The 19,822-nt window shown below is 49.1% G+C and overlaps 1 protein-coding gene and 1 pseudogene across 5 annotated transcripts in view; one reads left to right on the forward strand and one right to left on the reverse strand.

The window, feature by feature from the left end:
* Positions 1 to 19,822, reverse strand: part of TRAPPC9 (trafficking protein particle complex 9) — a 542,203-nt gene that overhangs the window by 443,261 nt on the left and 79,120 nt on the right. For all 5 annotated transcript variants that reach the window (XM_032415641.1, XM_032415640.1, XM_032415638.1 and 2 more), the window contains one exon: positions 3,488 to 3,614. In XM_032415641.1, coding sequence (XP_032271532.1) covers positions 3,488 to 3,614 — 127 coding nt within the window. The remainder of the gene's footprint in view (positions 1 to 3,487; positions 3,615 to 19,822) is intronic.
* LOC116639572 lies at positions 14,589 to 15,519 on the forward strand (annotated as a pseudogene).

Raw genomic sequence — 19,822 nt, forward strand, 5'->3', positions numbered from 1 at the left:
AGAGTGCTTGTCTTGGTCAGCCCGGGCTGCTATGACAGAATACCAAAGATGGGGGCCTTGAACAGCAAACATTTCCTTCTTGCAGCTCCGGAGGCCAGAGGTCCAAGATTGGGGCGCCAGCACGCTTGGGTCCTTGGTGAGGGCCCTCCTCCTCATTCACAGGCAGCGCCTTCTCACTGTGACCACCCTTGAAGGAGAGAGAGAGCTCTGGCCCCTTTATCCACAGCCAAATTGCAGCCGAGGTAATTTGCAATGTATACGGAAGCTGTACCTATTTCTATCCGGTGGCGTTAGGAAAAGATGGGGGAGTCAATCCTTGAACTAAATCTTGAAAGATGACTAAGTAACAATAGGCAGAGTCAGGGCAGCGGAGACATTTCAAGCAGAAGATGAAGCCAGAACAAAGGAATAAAACTCTGTCACACACTTTGGGACTCGAAGTGCTTCTGCAAGGTGTGTGGCACTGGTAGGACCAGAGGAAGAGGAGCTCACATTAAATCTGGGTCAGAGCAGGCCACAGGTGGCCTTGTAAGCCGTGCAAGGCAAGCACGTGGGGTTCTGTTCTATGAGCAACAGGGAGCGGAGCGGACGGTGAGATACGCTGATTTTCCATATCTTCCAAAGGCATTTCCTTACACTTTGCCAGTGGTGCTAATGTTACCGTGGGGTAAAAATCCCATCCACGAGGCTTCCTACACCTGATCACGTGCAGCTTATAGTTCTAGTTTTTAATGAGATCAGGCATGAGTGATGCAATCAGTGAGTCACTGGGACAAAGAGGGCTTATTTCTGTAGCTGAAAGTCTCCAAGAACCTTTAGAACATGTTTACACAAGGTGGGTAGCACATAAAACCAGTTTTTCTTAAACAGTCCAATACAGGCCACACAGACCCTGACAGTGAAAGAAATACAATGCCAAAAAACTGGTCACCGCAGATTTAATAGTATTTGCCAAAAAGTTAGACTATTATGCTTCTACCCAATCTGTTGTTATGTTTGTAGGCAGCTTAAGGGATTAAAATGTTAACATCACAGTATTTTTTCAATCAATGCACTGTTTGAAAATTTAGGTGTACTGGGGCGCCGGGGTGGCTCAGTAGGTTAAGCCTCTGACTCTTGACTTCAGCTCAGGTCACGATCTCACAGTGGAATCGAGCCCCAACGCGGGCTCCGAGCTGGACGTGGAATCTGCTTGGGATTCTCTCTCTCCCTCTGCCCCTCCCCACTCCGCTTGTACACACGTGCTCTCTCTCTCTCTCTCTCTCTCTAAATAATAACAACAACAATAATAATAATAATGAAAATGTAGGTGTAAAATATCTCCAAGAGAAAACTGAGATTTATGGAGTGCTCAGGATATACCAGCCACTGTGTTCCACGCTTTTACATGCATCAGCTCAACTAAAACAAAACCAATAGCCCCATGAGGAGCAATTTTTAAGCCCATTTTAAAGATTAGGAAACTGAGGCTCACAGAACCCAGGCCACACGCTAGTGAAGAATAAACCCAAAGTTTCTAACTTCCATCCAGGGCTGCGTCCGTGACACAGCCCGTCCCCTTCTGGGGTCTCTGTGTGGAGGACAGGCGCTTTTCCTCCTCAGTCCCAATAACCTGCCTGGACCAACCCACCCAGCTCCACTGACAAAAGTCCTGACAGCCTGGGGCTCTAGATGCAGCATCAAAATCCTAGAACGTTCTGTTAGGTTCAGGATGTTCTACTATGCAAGGCTGCCTAAACTTAAGAATGATCCAGGTCATGATGAAGATGAAAAATTATTAAGAAAGGCTTTCCTAGATTTTAATTTAAAAAATTTGTACCATACACTTAATCACAAATCAAATACATTCTACTTGAAGTCTTACACGCAGAAAGGCCCAGCAAGGACCCTGACTTCCTGAGTTTGGATGAGCCAGGAGGAAGCAGAGTGCAAAACAAAACTACAGCACACTTCCTCGGGGGCCCTCCACGCCGGGGGCTGCAGGTCTGCTCTGAGAAATTCCAAGGAGTAGCAAGAGCACCTCTTCAGGCCACGGCCTAGGCTTTGGGATGGGGCAGCTTGCCAACTGTGCCTGATAAACTACTCCATGCGTGCCCATCAGGACATCTTAAAATTCAAGGGTAGCCTGCTAGGGACTTCTGTGCATAGGGACCCTTTCTGTCCCACCTCTCAGGGGCACACAATCCTCACCTTGGCAACAAAACCATTTCGCGTGGCACTGCTATGCCTGCCTCCAGGGAGAGGCAAGGAGAGAGCAAACCCGCAGTTACCAAGCACGGCACCACAGACTTTGACATGTTCTTTTCCTAATAACCTAATGCCATGGGTTTTAAAACTTCTTAAGGAAACGGACGCCCAGGGGGGTTAAGCGACTTGTTCAGTAACTCTGTAGGCCCTCCCGGCCGTATTGCAATGCCGAGCGAAACTTGGGAGAAACGGCCGAGCCGGGAGTGCTTCAGAGATGGTCACATCTTCATCACGTGGTATCCTACAGTCACAGCACTTCTGTGGACGGCAAAATGTCGAATGTCCACTGCTTCTTTTCAGTGTTCAAACAAATCTTTCAGAAATTCTAAAATCATTCCATGAGATTAGCTCATAAACCCTTTTTAAGTACGCACTTTGCATGTGCCAAAGGGCCCTCAGTCTCTCCAGCCCTGTGAGCTGTGCAGAGGGACTGGACACGGTGGCAGATACTGGGAGAGAGGTCAGCAGCAGGTGCTCTGGGAATCCAAGGCCCCTTCTACCCAAGAGCAGATGGTGGACAGCAGGAGGAAGTATCGGGAAAGCTTCCTAAAAATGGGGCCTGGAATGAGTCTGAGAGCATGAGCGTGCACAGATCACAACGGGGAGGAGGAAGGATGAGTCCCGGAGGGAGCAGAGCCTCAGCAACGGCACCACAGGATACGCGAGCAGCTACGCCCACTCCCGGGCTGCAGGGGCCTGAGACTGCGGGCAAGCACCGGAAGCTTGTCAGTACGAGAGGCACGGTCAGGCCCGTGTCATCAGCAGAGGTCACGGCGCGGGCTCTGGAACCAGGCACCCCAGGGTTTGCACCTGACTCTGCCTCCTGACAGGCACATGACGACGGCAGGGCGGCGATGGCCCTGGCCCGACTCTCATCTAACGACACCCACACCGCCTGGTGCTGCTGGGGAGCTTAATGACATAAGGACCAGATACCCAGCCAACCCAAAGTGGAAGCTCTTGGGGCGCCCTGGGGGCCCAATCCGTTAAGTGTCCGACTCTTGGTTTCAGCTCAGGTCACGATCTCCGGGTTGTGAGATCCAGCCCCGTGTCAGGCTCTGAGCTGGGCGTGGAGCCTGCCTGAGATTCTCTCTCCCTCTGCCCCTCCCGCAACCTATCCCACCCTAAATAAATAAATAAATAAATAACATCTTTTTTAAAAAAAGGAAAGTCTTGTAAAGATCTGTAGAAAATGCTGGCAGTGAAGGGCCCGATCTGCACGCAGGCAGGCCCGCCTTACCTGACAATGGGAAGTTTGGTGAAGGGCACTGGAGGCAGGGTGGGGCCGCCTGGGAGAGTGAGGAGCTCCATTGTCCCAGGACATTTGCATGTGTAGTTCTCTAGACTCTGAGTCACATCTTTCTTTTCTGAAGAGAAATTAAAAAAAAAAAAAAGTTAATTAACAAAACCTAGGGGGCTTGGGCGTTTTTTGGGGGGTGAGGGGTTTGAGCAAAATAAAATTCTTAACCCAATCCATGACAGTCCTTTGAGTCCAATCTTCGACAGAAATAAAGGGGCGTTGATCACAAGAAACAAAAAGCAGCAGCTTTAGTCACTTTACTTAAATAATCACTAGCAACTGCTCCATTTTAGAGGTACACAGGAAAAAAGGAAGTTAAGTTCCTGTCTTATAGAAGATTTCATTTCCCAAGAGAATAAATCCTTACCAAATTCCAAGAAAGTCAGTGGGCAGGCAGGACTGGTGAATCGGTATATTTTATTACCTGACAAATATTTTTCCACAAATTATTAGGTACCAAGCAAAATGCCAGGCCCTGTCCCCAAGGAGTTTACAGTCCATCTACATAACAGATATTTAAGGGAATAATTACATGTCAACATTTTTGGTACAAAAACAGAGCTTTGTGAGATCGGACTGTTTTGCTCTGCCCCATCCCCATCCCTTCACTAGGAGGAAGGGGAAGAGGAACCAGAAAATGCTTGCTTATCGTCCACGACATGCTCTAAACACGTGCTCGCAGACTTCGTAACACTCTAGAGCTCAAGAGCACGTTCCACACCCCAAGACGCATAATTACTCAAGAAGATGAGCATTTCGATGCCCTGTCTGCAAACGGGAAGGCTGAGACCAAGCTGAGTTAAAGGGCTTCTCCAAGATCTTGTGTTGGCCCTACGCCCGTGGTCTTCTCACTGATCCCTTCAGAAGAATGAAGAGAAGCAGGGACTGGGGACAGGGTGGGACAGGGAGTTCACACCATCTGACCTCTATTTTCTCAGCCATGGCCTGCGGGGAAAGGTGGAGGGCTTGGGGACCATGGTCACAGAGGGACACAGCACTCCCACCCGGTGAGGCCTGGGGCAGTGGAGTCAGACCCAGGTTCATAGGGATTGGCTCAGTCCCTCCTTTGGGAGGTGTGACTGCCTTAGGGGAAGTCACTCAACCTCTCTGAGCCAACGGTTGCCTCTAAAGAAACTACTAGGGATGGAGAGAGGCAAAGCTCTAAAAAGCAGCAACTGCAGACGAGCACACGGCGTGCAGTGAGATGGCGAGAACTGGGAGAAACACGACAGAGTCGCCAGAGAACGGGCAAAGCCTGCAAAGTGAGGCCAGCGCTCCTCGAAGACCGGGAGCAGCAATAACAAATATCCAGGCAGGACACACATTTGAACTGATAAGCGGTGGCCACAGGCATCTCCTGCGTCTGAACGTCATTCTCGGGGGAACATGAGGGCGTGAAAGCAACCAGAATTAATCCTGGATACGACACAGTAATGCTCATCCGCAAGATGAACAAAATTCTTTAAATACTGACATCGTCTTCGATGTACAGATGATGAATCTCCTGAAGGGCTCCAGCCGACAGCGTGCAAATGACCTAAGCCGCCTGATGTTCTGTGCAGTGCTCCCGGTCCAGGTGTCCTATTAAGTCGAATTACGCCCTCTCACTTCACTAAAGTGAAGATGGAAACGAATCTCCTTGCGAAGCTCAGTGCCACCTGTGAGGCTAGCAGGTTCCTTGGCTTAGCTACAGACTGGCTTGTCCGCAGAGAAGACGGGGTACGCCGTGAGTGCCAGCAGGGAGGCACAGCGGCCGCCGCTCCTCCTGCTGGGCCAGCTCGCCAGGGAAGCCCCGGCCTTTGTGTTCGGGCCCCTCCTTTGGGTCTGCTCATTCTCCACGTGGGGGATGAACCTGCTGCGGGCGTCGTCGGGGCTCTGCAGAAGCTGGGGGAGAAGGTGCACAGCTCAATATCCTTGACGTTAGTGGGGCCCTCCCTGCCAGCTGCGCCAGGGGGCTCCAGCCAGATCACCCTTCTCCTTATTCTCCGGCGGGTGAAATGCTAATCTGCTGCCGAGGTGGAAAGCCACCTGCTCCAGGAGCCGGGGAGGAGATGCGGGGATGTACTCAGCTCCTGAGACGATTATCAGCACATTCTCCTGCTCCTACCCTTCTCATCACACTGCCATCCAGAGCGCCTACGCTTTCTGGAGCTTCTGCCGGGCACAGGAACTCAGGCTGCTTCTCAGCTCAGGTCACGATAGTACGGTTTCCAGAGTAAAATGCTCCTGGGTGATTGCTGGTGTGGCCCACCCACTGGAAAGGTCCCATCGACCTTTTTCCTCGTGGATTTGAGCTTCTGCTATACATTGTTGCCCAGATTTGTTATTTTATCAAGGATGACAAAATGGTGATTTTGTAATTCTTTAATTTCTCTGTACCTGAAACCCAGAATTTGTCTATAAGGAAGGGTTTTTTTCCTCATCAACCAATTGGCTACCCTGAGACACAGATGATAGAGTAAAGAGGGTTAGCGAACAGACTTTCCCCGTATTTCCTGGAGTAGAAAACTACCTCCAACAATGACCAGAGACTTATACATGACTTAGAATCATTGCAAACTGGTGGATTTTTATATATTTGGTATTTCAATTGACTGCCATCATACTCTTTCTTGATGGTCAAACTGTCCCATCTTTGTCCAGTGGGAGCCCCTTCATGTTGAATCCTGTGTCCTTTAGATAAGGCCCCATTATTCATCAAAGGCTTGCTCCTTCTAGCTCATTTTCAGCCCCAGACCTAGAATCTTCTAGTGTGAAATAGTGTTTAGAGATCAGAATCTGGAGGCCGGGGTGCTCATTGCTACTAGATTCTGTCTCTCTAGACCTTGACAAAAGGGTCAACTTACAAAATTTTTTGAAGTGGTGAGATAGTAACTGATTTTTCCTTTAAATTTTGTTTAAGGTGTAGCAGCTAAAAATAGTTTATTGGGCTACAATTTCCTTAAAGGGAGAGTCTTGTCATCTTTTTTGTTCCTAACTTGTCAAGAGTGCTCAGAAGACAGAAGGTGTTAAAGGATCTATGTGTCTGTTGGTTGGCTGACCTTATTTCTTCAAAAAGGTAGCACAGAATCATTCTTTGTTCAAGAGTAAAATAAAAAAGGGGCGTCTGGGTGGCTCAGTCGATTGAGCGTCCAACTCTTGATTTCAGCTCAGGTCATGATCTCAGGGTCGTGAGATCGAGCTTTGATTCAGGCTCCACGCTCAGTGTGGAGCCTGCATGAGATTCTCCCCCTCTCTCTGCCCCTCCCCCACCTCTTCCTCTCCCCACCCCCCCCAAAAAAGAGTAAAATAAAAGAACAAAATGAACACACGTTCTCTGTGCACACGGTGCAGACTAGCAGCCCCGGAGCCGGCGACAACAGCCTCAGGACAGCGTACTGAGCTCCCCTGACGCAGAAGCAACGCGGGCTCGGCGCTTTGGGCGTCCCACGTGGAAAGAGAACACAATGTCAAAACAGAACGTTACAACTCCTCGTAAGTGGCTTCACAGAAGCAGGGTCAGAGTCTGGGAGAAGAGCACGCGGGAAACCTGATTTGGCCAAGAAGGCTTCATAAGGAAGAAACAACACTGGTCTTTGTCAAGGGCCACCGGACCCCGGAAGCAGACACATAGGACAGTCCTTGGAGGTTTTGCTGTTGCGGGGAAAGAATGGCAAGAATAAGGACATATGGCGACTGAAGAAATCTGATGTCCGAGGCCCACAGTGCGGGGGGGAGGAAAAGAGTAAGGACATAGAAGGAACACTAATATATCATCGTGAGCTGTATGCACAGAAGAAAACCTGGCAGAGAAGCTGCCTAAGGCACGTGTGAGAGGGAACAGACTAAGGGAAAACGTCAGAAGGGGTGACGGATGCGGGCAGCACAGGGACTCTGCAGGGAAAGAGCCAAGGAGTAAACGGCTCTGGCTGCAGGGGGGGAAGGTGACCCTGGCTTTGCAGGACAGCGACTGCCAAATATTTCACATGCCTCCCACGTGTGTCCCTTCTCTGTGAGACAGGACCCTCAGAGACTGACGTTTGCTGCAGGGACGGGGATGGACCCAGGTTTGCCAGGCAGACAAGGAAGGCTTCCTGTCCGGGGAAGGAAAGTAGAGATGCTCAGAGGCGAGAAAGGGGGTGGGGAGTATCATTATCCCCCTCCTGAAGGTGATAAACGCTAGCTCGGCAACAAGCTGGGAAATGTGATTGTGGATTGATATGAAATGCTACCAAAATGACTTACTAATTTTTAAGTGTAATATTAACACTGTGGTCCTATAGGAAAATGTCCTTTTTTTAGTAATGCATACTAAGGAACGAAGGCATGAAATGAAATGATATCTTGGGGTTTTCTTTAAAATAATTCAGCAAATAAAAAAAGCAAGAGATGAAGTAAATGTATAGAAATCTTGCTAACCATTGACTCCAGTGACTGATAATGGGAATTCATTTTATTATTCTTTGTACCTTTATGTTTGAAAACGTCTCAAAGCAAAAATACTGAATGAGTTTGGGGAGGTGAAACGATTTGCTCAAGAGAAGAACAAGGTTGGAGTTCCGATCCGAGTTGACCGAGTCTTCCTGTCCCCACAGATCAGGTCTGACCACAGAAACCCAGTGTCAGGACAACAAACACGGAAGAGCTCAAGGCCACAGTGGTACTAACCCGTGTTCCACAAGCCAAGCTGGAATGAAGCTTGTGATAGATCCGAACATTCCCATAAGCATATGATTTGGTCAGAGGGAAGTGATGACTCCTTCACTTATTTCACTAAAAATCAATTGCCGTAGTCTGCTCTGGCTGCCACAACAAAATGCCATAAATGGGCTGACTTACACCATAAGCACGTGTTTCTCACAGTTCTGGAGGCTGGGTGCCCCTGGTGAGAGCCCACGTCCTGGTATGCAGCATACGCACCTTCCCACGGTGCCCTCACAAGGCCTTCCTCGGCGCACGTGTGCGTAGACAGAAAGAGCTCTCATGTCGCTTCCTCTTCCCCTAGGGCGTTCATCCCACCTTCAGGGTCCCACCCTCAAGATCTAATGTACACCTGATCACCTCCCAAAGCCCTCACCTCCAAATCACCTTGGGGTGGTTAGGGCTTTGACATATGACTTAGGAGGGGGAACATAAACATTCAGCCCATAACATCACTATAAATCTTGTCCAATCTGGATCAGAACACCCAACAATTATTTGAGCCAAGCTAGAGCACCTAATGCCCTTGAGAGTTATTTTCCATCCCAGAAATTAAAGAAATCATGCAAAGAGAACGTTTGTAAAGAAAGTTGCCACCTAACTATATTGTTTCTTATACGAGCAGAAGATCTGATTGCCCAAACTTTTGACCATAAAAAGAAGCCACAGGCCATGTGCCGTTTCAAGAGTTGTCACTGGCATAAAAGCCAGGACAGCACAATCTCACCGTTCAGCGCTTCGTGTTCCCTGTAAAGTGATAATCTGAGACAACCGTGTCTGAATTAAGTCAGTTACGATACTCTAAATCGGTAGAATGAAAGAAGAGAAAAGCAAAAAAAAAAGGGGGGGGCCACCCTCTTGGGTCCCCTCCCTCTTCAGGAGCTTTGTACTATCACTTTACTATCACACAGTAAACCTTGTTTTGCTGGCAACAGAAAAAAAAGAAGAAGAGAAATAAGCACATCTTTTCTTCCAAATATGAGAGAAAAAAACTAAGGAAGAATAAGAGAATACAGAGGAAAAAAGTACAGGTGTGGCCCAATACAATCTGAAATTACACTTTTTTTTTAAAGATTTTATTTATTTTTTGACAGAGAGAGACACAGCGAGAGAGGGAACACAAGCAGGGGGAGCTGGAGAGGGAGAAGCAGACTTCCCGCGGAGCAGGGAGCCCGATGCGGGGCTCGATCCCAGGACCCTGGGGCCATGACCTGAGCCGAAGGCAGACGCTCAACGACTGAGCCACCCAGGCGCCCTGAAATTACACTTTTAGAATCGATTCTGATGCCTCCACTTACAGAACTAAGAACCACACTTCGCCTTAGAATTGCTTTCCTAAGATTAATATTATTGATCTTTCAACATTATAATGCTGAGATCTCTTATGGGTTCCCAATAAACAGGCCCCTTTTGCCCACCTCGTTTCTAAATAAACTGAAGATAGAGATGACAGGTCGTCTTTATCAGCGATATAGCCCATGTTGAAAGACATGACATGCAAGTCCTCAGGGACACTAGGAACCGGGCAGCTGGACCTTCCCACCCCCACCCCCACCCCAACTCAGGCTGTGCTGAACCAGGCAGGCCCCCACCGCCCACCCAGCGGAGGCCCCGGCCCAGCTTCCAGCTTGGAGCTGTGGACGAGCATGCCATTGCTCTGCGGCCATACACGTCATAAACAACGACTTTGAAATGTGCATTACTTATTTTCTCTTTTCGTCATACAAGGCAATGTGACAGAGTGACGCAAAAGGCAACCACGTGACCGTGGGAGTGGGTAAAATGGGACAGCCCCTGAGGATCACAGTAGGGCAGTTCCTCGGAGTTATGTGTGAGCCACCAATCCCCCTTCTGGGCGGACACCCAAAAGAAGTGAGAACAGGGGCTCAAACAGACACTCGCACGCTGTGTGCACGCCAACATGAATCACAGCGGCCAAAAGGTGGATACAAGCCACGTGTCCATCTGTGAACGAATAAATAAATTATTTATTTATGTACATAAAAGGGAACAGCATTCAGCCTTAAGAAGGGAAGGCCATCCTGACCCTGCTACAGCACGGATGAGCCTTAGGGCACGTGCTCGGTGAGGGCCCGTCACAGAGGGCCAACGACCGCATGAGCCCACTCCTAGGAGGGCCCGGGAGCTGTCCCGTTCACACAGACAGAGCAGGGCAGAGGCTACCAGGGGCTGGGGGTGCAGGATGGGAGTTAGTGTTTAACGGGGACAGAGCTGCTGTTTGAGAAGACAGAGTCCTAGAAACGCACGGTGGTGGTGACTGTGCAACAGTGTCATGTACTCAGTGCCACTGAATTATACACTTAAAATAGTGAAAATGGTAAATTTTATGTCATGTGTACCTTACCATGATCAAAACAAATCAATGAAAACCATAACGATGATAATAGTGCGTGCCAGGTGTGACGTGGGCCCTGGGACACACAGTCCTGTGGGCGTGAGCAAGGGCGCCACAGTCCAGCAAGGCTCCTCGCTATTTAGGAGCGAAGAGACTTGGCTGAGCGAGCGGACGTGGGCGCTGGCAGGGTGGTGGGGCGGCCGGCCCGGGGCGCAGGGGCCATGGGGCTGGGTGCACCACAGAGACGCCAAGTGGAACGGAGATGCTGGAGCTCAGAGGCCAGCGACCACAGCACCCCAACAGAATGCTTCAGACACGCCGAGTCTACAGTACGGAGGAGCCGCCCAGGAGGATGAAGAGACCCAAGACGGCTGGATGGTGACAAGGCAAGTGCGCTGGAAGAACAGAGGGTCCTGGGAGCCCTGAAAATCACCCGAGAGTAGAGCGTACAGGTGACAACAGAATACTGGAGGGCCCAAGGACAACATTCTGGGAAACACTGAGGTCATGGGCAGGAAGGAAAGGAAGAGGTAGAAAATGAGTTTGAAAAGAAACAATGCCAGACGTTTGGGCTGAGACTCAAGAAGCCAAAAGATGAGTGTTTGTGCAAGAAGAGCAATGGGGGGTGAATATGACAGAGGCCGATGAGGACACAGAATCCTGGGGGTTCAGTGGCATGTGTCCCTGTCGAAGGAGACTCTGGTGGGCGCAGGAACCCAATAGCAACCACTTCCAAAGTGGCAGGAACTGTATGTGCAAAGCGTGTCCAGGCGGTCCGTGGAAGAGCCTGGCCTCGGTCAGGGGCTGTTGCCAGCCCTGTCTCCCTGCTAGGTATTAACACGCACCCCTCGATGAACTGCAGGACCCAAGATGGGATACGCTGCTCACGAGCAAGACTGGGATTTTAAGTCCAGGCTTCTCAAATCCAGTGCTCTTTCCACCACACGGAGCGACTTCTTTGGGCATTACTGTGCCCATTTCACAGAGAGGGAATCTGAGGCTTCATTCAGAAGGTCACATGACTTTCCTGGGGTCGTTCAGACACTAAGTGGCTAAATTACATTCAAACTCAGAACTACGAGTTCAAACTCTCTGTTTTTCTCCATTTTGTCACACTGCCCACCCAAACTGCCCCAATATGTGAAAATATAGACGAAAACACAAATATCTTGAAACAGCCAATCCAACATGTCCAGCAAGGTAAGCATCTTCCTTAGCAAAAAAAAAACCAACTCAGCTTTTCTTCATTCTGCATATACATCCATATAAAATAATGGTCCAATTACAAAGGTCAAAACGGTCTCATGTGTCACCACTATAAAGATTAATGATCTGCCAAAACAGCAGATACTGAATAAGCCCTGTCACATACCAAGAAAACAAGCCCTTCCTCAACAGACTGCAGATGGACTTCGATAAACCCACCGTGAGCCACTTCAGCTGTCTCCTACCCATATAACTCTGTTCTTGTTTCTCACTTAGTTTACATAGTGGCAGGTCAGAGTCTCTGATAAGCAATCATTCAAGTACACCAGGAGATTAAATATTTTCCCTTGTTCTTTCCAAGTATGTAAACATGTTCTACCAGAATGAAAGGCAAATACGTTAAGCCACCAGCTCATTATATCATCTATTTAAAGCACTACACCTACAAAATATTTAAGTATCTCTAGAGATCTTAATAAAAGACACAGAAGGGAAAATTATCTTAATAAAGACTTCATAAATAATTAGAAAAAATCATATCATATCTGCATATCCAATTATGAAATAATAGATAAGCTATAGTACAGTAACAGGGCAAACTTACATAATCATTTAAAATGACATTTACAAAGAGTCTGCAATAATATGGAAAATTTCTGTCACATGGAACATCAGGATGCAAAACTATATTTATAAAATAAATTCAATTTAGGGATGCCTGGGTGGCTCAGTCGGTTAAGCGGCTGCCTTCAGCCCAGGTCATGATCCCAGGGTCCTGGGATCGAGTCCCACATCAGGCTCCTTGCTCAGCAGGGAACCTGCTCCTCCCTCTCTCTCCCTCTGCTTGTGCTCTCTCTGTCAAATAAATAAAATCTTTAAAAATAAATAAATAAATAAATTCAATTTAAAGATAAGTCCAATTTAAAAAGAACAGAAAACAATACTAAAAAACTACACTGAAATGTTTGTTAAGTGTTTGCCCATGCAAGATTATACATCATTTTTTCTTTTTGTTTATGTTTTCCAAGATTTCTAAAATGAGTATACACTATTTGTACAATAAAAATTATTTCAAAAATACTTAGGCGTGAATTTTCAAAGCAGTTTTATAAAGAAAAGTCAGGGTTTGTTTATAACTGCTCCTCATGCATTTTAAAGCAGACAGCATCCTAGGCCACCCGGGTGGCGCAGTCGGTTGAACGTCTGTCCGACTCCTGGTTTTGGCTCAGGTCCTGATCTCAGGATGCTGGGATCGAGCCCCATGTCGGGCTCCACGCTCAGAGGGGAGTCTGCTTGAAATTCTCCCCCTCTCCCTCGGCCCCTCCCCACCCCGTGCTCTCACCCTCTCTCTCTAAAATAATCAATAAATAAGTAAAATCTTAAAAAGAAGAAGGCCCTGAAATGTCCATGGAGCGAGCAGCTGCTGAGGCCCCCTCGTTCTGACAGAGGCGGGAGTTCACCATACGGACGCGTGCAGCCTTTCCCAGCCCAACACGCTGTTCTCTCGGCAGTGCTCAGAAATAAGAGCCACGGCAGCGACTGACATTTAATGAGGACTTACTATATGTCTGGCATTGTGCCAAACACCTTACATATGTTATCTCAGTAAACTGTCCCCCAAAAGCTTATGTGAGGGATGCCACTGTTGTCCCAATTTTACAGATGAGCAAACTGAAGCTTGGAAAGATTTCCTCCTAGCTCAGGGTGCCTTTCACTTCTCCACCAGGCTCTCACTCATAATAACGGGCTATGCTCCACCATCTCTCTTTCTTTTAAAACTGTTTCATATTTCACTCAACATCCCTTTAACCAACAAATATTGGGTATCTGCCCTGTGTAAGGATGATCCCTACCTTAGACATTCAACCCGAATGCCACCTCTTCAAGGACAACATGATCCCCTAAGTCCTCAGTCTTCTTCTATGCCTGGTGGGATCTCCATTAATATATACTAACAAATGATTTGTTACCTGCTAGTATGTTATTTGCTAGTAGTAAAAGGCAACATAAATTAATTCAGTTCCGCATGTATTGACTACTTTCTAGGTAAAAGTGCCGTCCAGAATGATGAAAGATCAAAGGTGAATAAGGCATGGCCCCGTCCCCAAGGAGTCTGTGATCTGATGAGGGAACCAGAGCAAAATTACTCTCAGGACATAATGAAATCATGCCAAATTGAGAGCTAAGTAAGGTAAGGAGGAGGTGAAGAGGCACAGCATGGGAAATGGGGAAAGTAGGACAGAGCACGCTGTAATAGGAACAGCGTGGAAAACCACAGGGCACGCTTAAAGAACAGCAAAAAAGTCTAACATATAGGAAATACAGATTACGTAGATGGAAGTAAAATGAAATTAGGCTAAAAAGATGGTTTGGATCAGATTGTGAATGTCCCTGAGATGGAGCTGAGACTTTATTAAGACAGGAAGGGCCAGTCACTGCAGCTTCACAAGGACAGAAGGATGTGACTCTGTGCATTTCAAGGAGATATTTCTGGCTTCAGTGTGAAGAATGGATCGGGAGGAGCAATGCCAGGAAGTAGGACATGATGTGAAGAGTCCAAGAAATAGGTGTTGAAAGAGAAGAGGGATCCCACCTGAAAAAAACTCAAGCATTAGAATGGATACAGAACCTATCCAAGCAGTTAAGAGGATGCAGGATGGGCAGGACAATTTGGGGCCAACTCCAAAAGCTTTAAGCTTCCAAAAAGAACATGGTGACACCCTTAAGGAAAAGATAATTAATTCAACTGGGGATAGAGTGGATTTAGGACCCTATGACGTTCAGGGGACAGCAGCTTTCATGTGGAAATTACAGCTCAGAGGTCAGGACTGCAAATGTGACTGTGGGAGCAATGCCTGTGCGAGCGGGGGCGGGGGGGGCCATGGCGGGGTCACCACCATCGAGGCGGCGAAGCGCAAGATCCAGGGTCTGCCACAGCAAGCCGAACACGCAGAGGAGGGGGCCGGGCACCAGGAGTGGGAAGTGGAGGGGCAAGGTGGGCCCGGGGGCAAGGTGCGCCCGGGAGCAGGCTGAGGCTGAGACCCCACCATTCTAACTGTAGAATCCAGCCGGGAGAAGAGGAGCTGGACCGCGCCCAGGAACACCTGGCCACGGCCCTGCTGAAGCTCCAGGAAGCTGAGAAAGCCGCCAATGAGCACCAGAGAGGGATGGAGGTCATTGAGAACTGAGCCTCAAAGATGAAGAAAAGCTGGAACCCCAGGAAATCCAACTCCAAGAAGTCGAGCACACTGCAGAAGAGGCAGATGGGAGGCAGGAAGGGGTTGCTGGGAGGCTGCTGATGACTGAGGGGGCCCGGGAGCGCACGGAGGAGCGGGCTGGGCTGGCAGAGTCCCGTTGCCAGGAGACGGATGAGCAGACCAGACCCGGCAGTGTCTCAGCGCTGCTGGCAGAAAGCACTCTCAAAAGGGACACAAATACAAGGAAGAGACAAAAATTCTTACGGATCAACTCCAGGAGGCAGAGACCCGTGTGAGTTTGCCTAGAGATGGGTAGCCGAGCCGGAGCAGGGACCAGGGACAATTTGGAAGAGGAGCTGAAATGCACCAAGGAGGCGCCCCTCTGTGCCCCAGAGGTGCTGGGCCAGCCCCTGCCTGACGTGAGCAAGATGCGGAGCACCCCAGTCCCACCCAACCTGCCGCTGCTCCTCCCTCTGACCCCGGCTCCGCCAGAGGCCAGCCTGCCCGAAGCTGGCCTTGAAACTGGGGGCTGATCTCTACCTGGAAGGCTGCTTTCTCCTCCTGCCACCTCTCCCACCCCAACCCCTGTGTCTTCGTCACCAAACGGACTCTGCCTCTCCCCAGATTCCAGTTGGGCTTGAGCCTGAGCACCTTTGGGAACATTTAAGGGAATGTGAGCACAATGCAAAATGTCTTTAAAAGCATGCTGTGATGTCCACATTTTGTTGTTGCTGATGTAGCGACCATTTGTAAAACATTCCAAATAAGCCCACAGTTGTGAAGCGGCAGGCTAACCCCTGGCTCACATGTGGAAAGGGACCTGTCAGCCTACCGCTCACGGCAAGAGGGGGGAAAGCGGAACGCACCTGCGCTACTGAGAGCCCGGAAGGATTCCAGGAGAAGTGGCCAAAATCGTGGCTCGGGGTTTCAGCTTTGAGGTATCTTTGAGAGACTTTATTTTTAATTTTTTTTCATCAGAAGTGACCCAACAAATTCAGAGGGTGAGACCTCTCTCTGAGACCAACTCCTTGTCCTATCCTTACCCCAACCACCCACAGAACGCATCATGTTCCCCTTATGTTGAGGTGACCACTTACTTGCTCTCTCACCTCCTTGAAAGAAAAAAGAAATGATGTGTTTACCACGGACAGAGCCTGTCCTCCCCCTTTGCTGGGTACGAAGCTGCTGTCTCTGAAAGCGCCGTCTTGCTGTGCTTTGTATCAGTCAGCTCTAGAGAAATCTCGAACAGCTTGTGTACAAAACTGCTTTTACATTTTTTATTGTTTTGCGACTTTGTTTCTCTAGGTTTGGGACACGCTGGCCACCCCGTCTGGCTGAGAACTCTCTACAGTCTGTGGGCTCACAGTCTGCTGATATTTTAAAGATTCTTTTCCTCCCCAATTCCCAATTTTGGTGAGGTTTCTGTGAGGTCTGTTAGATGTGCACCCTGAAGCTCATTGGCTTAAAATGCACCCTCCTTTGGTGGGCTCTCTTTGGGGGCCGACTGAGAGAAAGAAACCAATAGTGCAACTGTTTTGATACTGAAAATTGACAAGTGTCTTTTTAAAATAAAGAATAAGTCCCTTCAAAAAAAAGAAGTATAACTAAAATCATGAGCAAATTTTTATTTTTAAAAGTATATTTTAAATATAGCAAGAGCTTAACTCTTAAATCCCCACCACAAATCTTCACAGAACATTTTATTTTTTTTTATTTTTTTTTTAAAGATTTTATTTATTTATTTGAGAGAGAGAATGAGATAGAGAGAGAGAGCATGAGACAGGGGAGGGTCAGAGGGAGAAGCAGACTCCCCGCCGAGCAGGGAGCCCGATGCGGGACTCGATCCTGGGACTCCAGGATCATGACCTGAGCTGAAGGCAGTCGCTTAACCAACTGAGCCACCCAGGTGCCCTTCACAGAACATTTTAAATTTACAAACTCATTGACCCACTTTGTAATTTGTTTTTTAATAACCTTACTTTTCAAAACTCAAATCATTACTTTTATGTAATACTGATTTCATAATTTTTGTAAACCAAAAATGTCTTTCCAGATGCTCATGTTTCTTCCCCAAGGAGAAGTGAGTGAAGTAAACACACTTCTGTGTCACATCCTTGAGGTAAAAAAAAAAAAAAACCTTTCTGGGACGCCTGGGTGGCTCAGTTGGTTAAGCGACTGCCTTCGGCTCAGGTCATGATCCTGGAGTCCCGGGATCGAGCCCCGCATTGGGCTCCCTGCTCGGCAGGGAGTCTGCTTCTCCCTCTGACCCTCCCCCCTCTCATGTGCTCTCTCTCATTCTCTCTCAAATAAATAAATCTTAAAAAAAAAAAAAAAAAAAACTTTCTGATTTTATGACATGTGATCACAAGTTAGAATGTAACAAAAGATTCTGTTCTACAGAGATTTCTAGCTCCCAGATGGAGGAGGAGCCTGCCAGGCCTCTGGGTACCCGGCTATCCACTCTTTCGACATGGAACTGGGAGACACAGAGGCAACATCAAAGTGAGGACCACGGAAGCATCTGGAAAATGTACAACTTCTCTCCCTTCCTGCCCTCCCTCAGCCCCATGACACGGTCAAATGGGAGACTGAGAGTCCGTCTCCCCAAGAGGGAGGCCCAGGAGAGCACCTGCCCCAGGCCAAGTTCTGACCTACTCTGACACTGACAAGGGGCAAACCTTAATGCATTTTCTCCGGGCTGAGTAGCAAAGCAATGAGCTGGCGATCAAATGAAGAAGCCGAATAAATTCAACCTGACATCTTCCATCTCATCCAAACCTTGTCTTTCAAACAAATGACAGCCGTCTCCCAGCTGACAGATAAGCCGGGTACAGGGACACACTAAGCTGTGGCATCTGCCACTGGCGACAGGACTCGGGGGGCCGGTGCCCCGCCAGAGCAGGGCAAGGAGATTCGGCATGCGATGAAGACACGTCGACGAGCGGGATCCTCAAGGCCAGTGGATAAGAGCACCGACCCCGGAGCCAGACAGCCGGGGTCCAAATCCCACTGCCTCCCAATACTACGCAGGAGGCCTCATGCACGTTAGCGCCTCTCTTTCACACCTCATTTCCTCACCATAAAATGCACCTAATGGCCGCTGCCCTCATGGGGACATTGTGAGGGTTCAGGTGGTTCCCACGCATGGGGGCACATGCAGGAACACATCCAGGGCCCAGCACAGAGAAGGTGCACACAGACTGCGGTCAGGACCTTCTCGGGACCCAGAAACCCTGGTGCGGGCAACACCCGGTCCCTGTCTCCCTGCATCCTTGAGAAAAGATACAGAAGGGCACTGTGAGAAGATGAATTCCGGCTGGGTGAGTGAGGAATGAGTTAGTCAGGCTTCAGACGGCAGCACCAGGACACTGAGCACAGGTGATCTGGAAAGCGAGGACTGAGCACTCACCCGGAGAAGGGGGCCACCAGGAGGGCAGGAACACACCCGCGCGGAGGGCCCGCTGCCACGCGCCGTGCAGGTGTGGGTGTGTGGTCGTCCCGCCAGGGCCCGCGTCCCCATCGGCAGGTGGGCTGCCTGCGGTCCTGCGAGAGGCTGGGAGCAGCGGGCACGTGGTCAGCGTGCCACACTCGGGGTGCTGCTGGTGACGCCATTAACTTGTCTCACTGAAGCCACATGTCAGAACAAAGGGAGCCAGAGGTAAGACCGGAACAGGAACGCCTGCTGCAGGCCTGCGGTGTACCAGGGGCCTACTGGGCACGGGGCGTGGGGTGCCTGTCACCCGGCCGCAGACATGAGTGAAGGTCTCTGAGAGGCTGACAGAGCGTTCCTCTCATGCTGCTCCCCCTGCCGCGTCACACGAGGCCCCACCGCAGGTCCCCGCTGCCCCTTCGGGGTCCCTGTGACATCGTGGCCTCCGGGGAGCTCGAAAGCCCAGGCCAGAAGCAAGTGCCCCCTCCTGTCACATCCTCCAGCACCTGCAACTTTTTATGTCATTGTTTTATCCTCTAAACCCATCGATAGCCACACAGACACCGCCCTTCTCCCGACTCTGGAACGCTCTCTTACCCCACCGTTGGCTTAGCCACGCAAACAGGAGAGCCCAGAGGTTCAGGAGAAATAAGTCCCTGGACCTTTGCATCTTCCTTGTTCCACTAAAATTATCCCCGGAAGTGCATAGAACATGACTGGAACGTCAGGAGAGCCCTCGGACACTCAGTGAGAACGTTCATCTCCACGACGATGGAGAATAACAAAGACTCACTGTGGTTAACCAGGCTCGGTCACCAGCCATGTTCCAGTTTCTTAAACCATCCTTAGAGTGGGCACAATCCAAAACCCCTGCCTCCGCAGAGTTTCCAACTGGCCACGTAACAGGCTCAGCGTTGTCATCCTGCACTCTGGTTTCGGTATTCCGTGAATGGCACACAGGATCTCCTCCCCTGCAAAGGGGGTCGTCTGTACAGATACTCACCCAGAGAACAGTCTAAAGAAGGTCTCTGCATTTTATCTTACTGAGGGATATGCCATTTCTTTCCCCCAAATAGATCCCTACCACTGAGAAGTTGCTTAGTTAATATGAGTTTGAATTTATATTCAAATCACTTAAAAAAAAAAAAAAGATATACAGAAAAGCCTACACCAATGCCTCCTTCTTCTCCCCTAAATCAGTGAAGCAGGGACACCAGGGAGATGTGATGGTGGCATGGGCCAATTAACTTTTATTCTGTCCACATGCTACACACAGAAAGGAAGCTAACAAATACGGACCGCTGGCCATAAGAGACCCTGGAAAGTATGCAGCTGACTCATTTCAAACAAGTCAGCTCCATTTCAATTCCACTGCCAATTCTAAAAGGCAAGTGTTGTACCTTACT

Source organism: Phoca vitulina, unplaced genomic scaffold, assembly GCF_004348235.1.
Source record: "Phoca vitulina isolate PV1807 unplaced genomic scaffold, GSC_HSeal_1.0 scaffold18, whole genome shotgun sequence".
Lineage (NCBI taxonomy): Eukaryota > Metazoa > Chordata > Mammalia > Carnivora > Phocidae > Phoca > Phoca vitulina.